Raw genomic sequence first — 5,560 nt, 5'->3', positions numbered from 1 at the left:
AACACAAGCTAAAGTCATCTGAGAGGAGGAAACCTCAATTAGAAAAATGCTTCCCTAAGATGGGATTGTTGGCAGGTCTATAAGGCATTTTCTTAATTAGCGATTGATGAGAGAGGCCCCATCCCATTGTGGGTGGAGCCACCCCTGAGCTGGTGGTTCTGGGTTCTATAAAAATGCAGCCTGAGCAAGCCATGAGGGACAGCATCCTCCCTAGCCTCTGCACCAGCCCTGGCTCCAGGTTCCTGTCCTGACTTCCCTCAGTGATGGACTGTTCCCTGGAAGTGTAAGCTGAAACAAACCCTTTCCTTCCCAAGTTGCTTCTTTCACGGTGTTTCATCACAGCAATAGAAACCCTAGCTAGGGCAGAAGTCACCAGGCTCATGTAGCAAATTTCCTTATCCTCTGGGACATCCCAACAGTCCTGTTTAAAGGAAAAAACAAGATGGTCACTAGAAAGGGATGTTCATACAATTTGGGTAATACATGATTAATTTGTAATATGGTCTTAATGGAAAGCAAACAGGAAATAGGACTTTATTGGAAATCTGTTTTGACCAATTTCTCTTCTGGAGAGATCTGAGTTTCTTTTGTACAGACTTATAAAAAATGAATTCATTAGCTTCTATCCTATCCCTGAGCAATGGCTCACTATTCCCTAAAACATTGTCTCACTTTTATTATTATAAATGCACATTCCTTCTGGGTTCATTTATTTATGTGGGACTAACATATTCAGCAAGTTGCTTTTATCATCATTAGAAGTCTTTATGGTTTTAGCTTTAAATAAATGTTATTACACAAAGGCCGTCCTGTAATTGCATACTTTCCCACTTTGTGTACGGCTATTCTTCCTTCCCACAGAAGAACTGCTTCTGAACTGCTCCTCTGCTGATGACAGGCACTAAAGTCCTGACGATAGCAGAACAAGCAGTACTAGAGATGCCTCAGTGGTGCAGATTGAAGCACGATTAATAAGAGCTCAGAAATAGAAACGGGGGCTCAACCTGAAGATCTGAGAAGCAAAGTAGCCAGCCACTGGCTCTTACCTTGACTTCAGTCTGAAATGGCAATCCTGCCTCCAAGAATCTCAGGATGAGACTGTGTCTGAGAGCTGTTTCCTCCCATTTTATATTCCTTTCAAGGGCTGGGATTAAAGGCATGCACTGCCTGGTTTCCATGGCAATTAGTATAGCTACTGGGATTAAAGGTGTGTGTTACTACTGCTTGCTCTGTAAGGTTTACCAGTGGGGCTGTTTTACTCTCTGATCCTCAGGCAAGCTTTATTTATTAAAATACAAGTGAAATGCCACTCTAGTAAGTTGAATGTAGGACACCGCTATATACCTCTGGCGCCCAGTATCAGGAATGTGCAAATGTCTTTATTCAAAATTGCAAAGTAAGTATGACAATGACACTATAAATGATAGACACAGGGATCTGCCAGGCTTTTCTCCAGTCATTTTCTTCAACTGACTTCTCTGAAGTTATTGATAAGGAACCTGCCTAGAATATCCTGTCATAGTCACTGATAATACCTAAGTAATGTCCTAGGAACTCTAGTACTTCTTCCTTTCCACTCATTGAGACCAACACTTCTGTGATTATAATTTCTATTATAGTGAGCAGAATAGCATACAGCAAAGCAGGTCTTCTAACCTTTGTTAGAGCGATGATTCCCTTCCCCACCATATTCACAAAATCATCAAGCATAACATCATAACTGCTGTGGGAGCTCCTTCCACTCCTTCAGCCAATAGCTTTTAAGATACCAGCCCACTTGCGTGCAGTCTCTTACACTATAAATGCAGCTGTAAATCATGCACTCTCTCTTGCTTCAGGCTCTCACTTCCAGCTGCTAGACTCTGTTCTTGTTCCCCATTTGTGCAGAGGATTGTGATTTAGGATAGTGATCTGTAATTCTTCCCTAAATAAATAACCCTTTATTATACGTAATTCTGAACTAGTGTAGGATTATTATTATTTTTTTTTTTTTTAGAAAAAGCCTAGAAGGCACTTTATTGGAGGTCTAAGCCTCCATTCACAGGAAAAGGGATCCAGGAACCCCATCTTGAGGGGTCTGGCATCACCCCACTTCACGCTGGTCTAGTTAGGAGACCTAGAACAATCAATCTGGCCAGCAGCACTCAGTGGGAGAAGAGCAGGGAGGGGAATGCTTTAGAAAAAATAGCTCTTTATGTACACTTGGAATATTTATAGCACATAAATTAGGGATGCTCGGACCCCCGCCTGTGGAGCCTGAGTACTGGGCCAAGAGGAGGAAGTCAGTCCAGGAAGGAAGGCTGGAGAACACAACCCTGTCCCTTCTGCCCCTGCACTCTCCTCCCACGGTCTCCCCAGCCTCCTTGGTTGAGCCCAGGCATCTGCAGGTGGGTCTCTTCTGCAGTCAGTGCTGGGACTGGAAGGAGCTGGAGTCCTGGCTGTAGAGTCAGCGATCAAGTCACTTCAAACCCTGAGGCTTGTAATTCCAAAAGGTGGGCGAGGAGAGGCCGCAGGCACTTCAGGACACAACACACTTGCTGGGTTCCTCCTCGCCACAGCAACACAGGGAACACATCCACATTGAGGGGGCCTTCCGGCCTGCCTGTCCTTCCAGAAAGGCTTCAGTTCGAGTTTGTGTCTGAGCCAGGTCCTGACCATTAATTCCGACTCTCTATGACCTCTTCCTCCTTCCAGCCGCTGGAGTTCTTGCCGAACTTGTAGACGAGTCTCCGGCCGTCCACCCGTTCCAGGATCTCCCGTTTGTAGTAGTACCTCATGGCCCGACTCAGCTTCTCGTAGGTCATGTTGCTGTTCTTCTTCTTTTGGCCCCAAAGTTGGGCCACGGCCTCTGAGCGGAGGAACTTGAACACACCCTCATGCCGGTTCTCCCATTTCATGAGGCCTTCGTTGAGCTCAAGGTGGATGAGGATGTCTCGGATGAACTCCCACAAAAGAGTACCTCTGGGGGCATGCTTGCTCTTCTTGCCCTCCAGGCAGTCCCAGTACTCTTTGCTCAGCTTTCTGGGGCACCCCCGTTTCCTCTTCCCGTGCTTGGGTTCCCCCTTCTTATAGTCAGGAAAGTCATCTCTAGGGAAGACCTTGCTATCAGTGAGATCCAGGTCCAAGTCACTTCCACCGGAGTCAGAGGAGTGGGAGCTCTGGGGAGTAGCGATTCCTGCAGTAGAGACATCAGAGCTACCAGGGGAGGGCGCTCCAGGGCCATAGCTACTGCCGTAGTAGGGGCTGGCCTGGCGGCCATCATCCAACAGCTCCTGGGCGAAAGGGCTTCCCTGATCAAAGGGGCCCGAGTCTCCTAGACCCTCTTGGAAGGCCATGCCATCTTTCTCCAGCAGTTCGATGATCCAGCTGAGTTCATCTGATGAGCTGGAAGAGGTGAGGTCCCGAAGTTGGGCGTAGAGTTGGTCTCCCAGAGGCCCAAAGACCAGCCTTAGCTCCTCAAGGGCACAGCTGCAGAGGGTGGCCCCGTCCACATCACATAGCGAGAAGTCAATGGAACTGGCGTCGTACTTGTTCTTCTCCACTTGGTAGCTGATCCAGTCCAAAACCTGGCTCTTTGACCAGAACTGGGGCTGCTCCCCTGACCAACTCGCCTTCTCTGGACCTCCCAGCGACATCTGGGGGTTGTTCAGTGTCAACATCAAGTCATCCGCGCCAAAGGTAGTCGATGGAGGAGCGGGAGCCAGGGCGGGGTCTTCTGAACTGTACATGGCGTTGAAGTAGTTACTAAAAACATTGCTGATCTCACAGGTGGCTGCCATGAGGCCCCCTGAGAGTCAGGGTTCGATGTGGCAGGCGGGTGAGCAGGCTTCTGAGGCCACGGGAAGAGAAGAAATCTAGGCGGCTGAAAGGCTCAGCCAGGTAGCAGTGATGAGTGTGTGTGGGATTATTTTGTATCTTCTGCCATCACCTGGTGCCCGAACATGGGGACCAGTCCACACTTTTTGGAATCGGTCCACCAGCCATGTGGTGCTTTGGGCACTGACTCTCCCACCTGTGGTTTTAGCAGGCCCTCAGACACAGCAGGCTGCTGCCCAGCGCTCCCTGGCTCGCAACCCACAACCCACAAGCCAGCCCACACACTGCTGCCTGTGATCCCCACAGGGCACATGGTCCACAACTCGTACTGATGGAAAACTTTGGTTTTCTCTTTATCCTGGATCATTTGAATGCCTTAATAACTGTTCTTAATTTGTTAAACAAAGCATTTTTTCAGTACCCAAGTAAGCAACATGTGCTGTTCACTGCAACTAGCACCTCTCGGCACATGGCTACAACTGTGACACCTGCTGGCCATTAATAATTATTACACCTACTCCAGTTCATTGTAATTACTTTACAACAGGTAAGATCTGAAAAACTACAAAAAATGATGGATAACATCCAGGAGTTCAATAATTATTTTGCTTATATTATGGAAGGTATTAGCTAGGAATCAGCTTTGTTTTCAATATTATCTCATTAAAAATGGTTCAACACTATGGAGAGGGATAGCATCAATTTGACAAAGCTTTCTGAAAGAATTTGTGCTGTTGAATCTGTCAGAATCGGTTGAAAAGTTGTATGTCCAAGGACGAGACATCATCTTTACTGAACAAGTTGGAATCCTCAGTGAGGACATTAGAACGGAACACTGGAAAGGAGATTCAGACTTAAAATGCAGGAGTAAAAAGATTTTAAAAGATTGAGAAATTTATTGAAACTGATGACCAGGGACAGATTTAGCCTCATCAGTACATGCCAGACACCTGGATGACATACACAGAGTTTCAACTGCATATCTGGTAATTTCCTCAGAAAGGCCATCTGACACAAAGTACCCTGTGGTAGTCAAAGAATATGCATGGGAACCAATACGTATGAGTGATCTAAAAGAAATAAAGCAAGCAATAGTTTCTTATAGGCTACATTCACCATTTTTCAGGAGATGGTGAAAACATAGGCTTCAAGCACTAAGGCACCCCACACGTTTAGCTTCAATTAATCTCAGCAGTCCTAGAAAATGGACCTCAGCTGCTTTGTAAGTGTTATTTGAGAGAAGAGGCAAAATTTTTTGGAACAACATGGGAAAGCAAAAGGATTTGAGACTTCCCAAGATCAAATTCTTGGTGGGGGTCATTACTCTGATCCTCAGGATCAAGCTTGCTATGATGAATGCACCTTGTCCCTATGTAGTACAGCAGCTTTAAATGCATGGGACAGGATTCAGGAACTAGGAAAGAGGACTGAGTTGTAAACTAGGGTTAAACAGGGTCAGAGAGAACCCTTAACTGATTTCTTACAAAGATTAACTAAGGCTGTACAATTAGGAGTGACAGACCCTGAAGCTAGATGTGTACTAATTGAATCCTTGGCTTTTGAAAACATCAACTTAGAATGTAAGAAGATCCTTGAGCATTTAAGGTTTAGATCAGCACCCATAGATGAATGGATCTCACATACAATGCATGTTGAAACATTTGACTATAGTACTGAAGCTTGGGTAGGAGAAGTGATTTCCAATGGTATGAGGAGACACCAAAATGCCAAATGATTTAATTGT

General features: G+C 46.0%; 1 protein-coding gene across 1 annotated transcript; it reads right to left on the bottom strand.

Moving 5' to 3' along the window:
• Positions 1-2,657: 2,657 nt before the first annotated feature.
• Positions 2,658-3,782, bottom strand: LOC130866026 (ETS-related transcription factor Elf-3-like). The gene has a single exon (XM_057757259.1). The coding sequence runs from the start codon at positions 3,777-3,779 to the stop codon at positions 2,658-2,660; it is 1,122 nt and encodes a 373-aa protein (XP_057613242.1). The 5' UTR covers positions 3,780-3,782.
• Positions 3,783-5,560: the final 1,778 nt, after the last annotated feature.

This window comes from Chionomys nivalis, chromosome 24, assembly GCF_950005125.1.
Source record: "Chionomys nivalis chromosome 24, mChiNiv1.1, whole genome shotgun sequence".
Lineage (NCBI taxonomy): Eukaryota > Metazoa > Chordata > Mammalia > Rodentia > Cricetidae > Chionomys > Chionomys nivalis.
The sequence above is the reverse complement of the archived record's forward strand: the minus strand, read 5'-3'. Positions and strand labels throughout refer to the sequence as shown.

What these genes read in the sequence shown, in the direction of transcription:
- LOC130866026 (XM_057757259.1), bottom strand. Translation starts at nt 3,779, where the DNA reads ATGGCAGCCACCTGTGAGATCAGCAATGTTTTTAGTAACTACTTCAAC.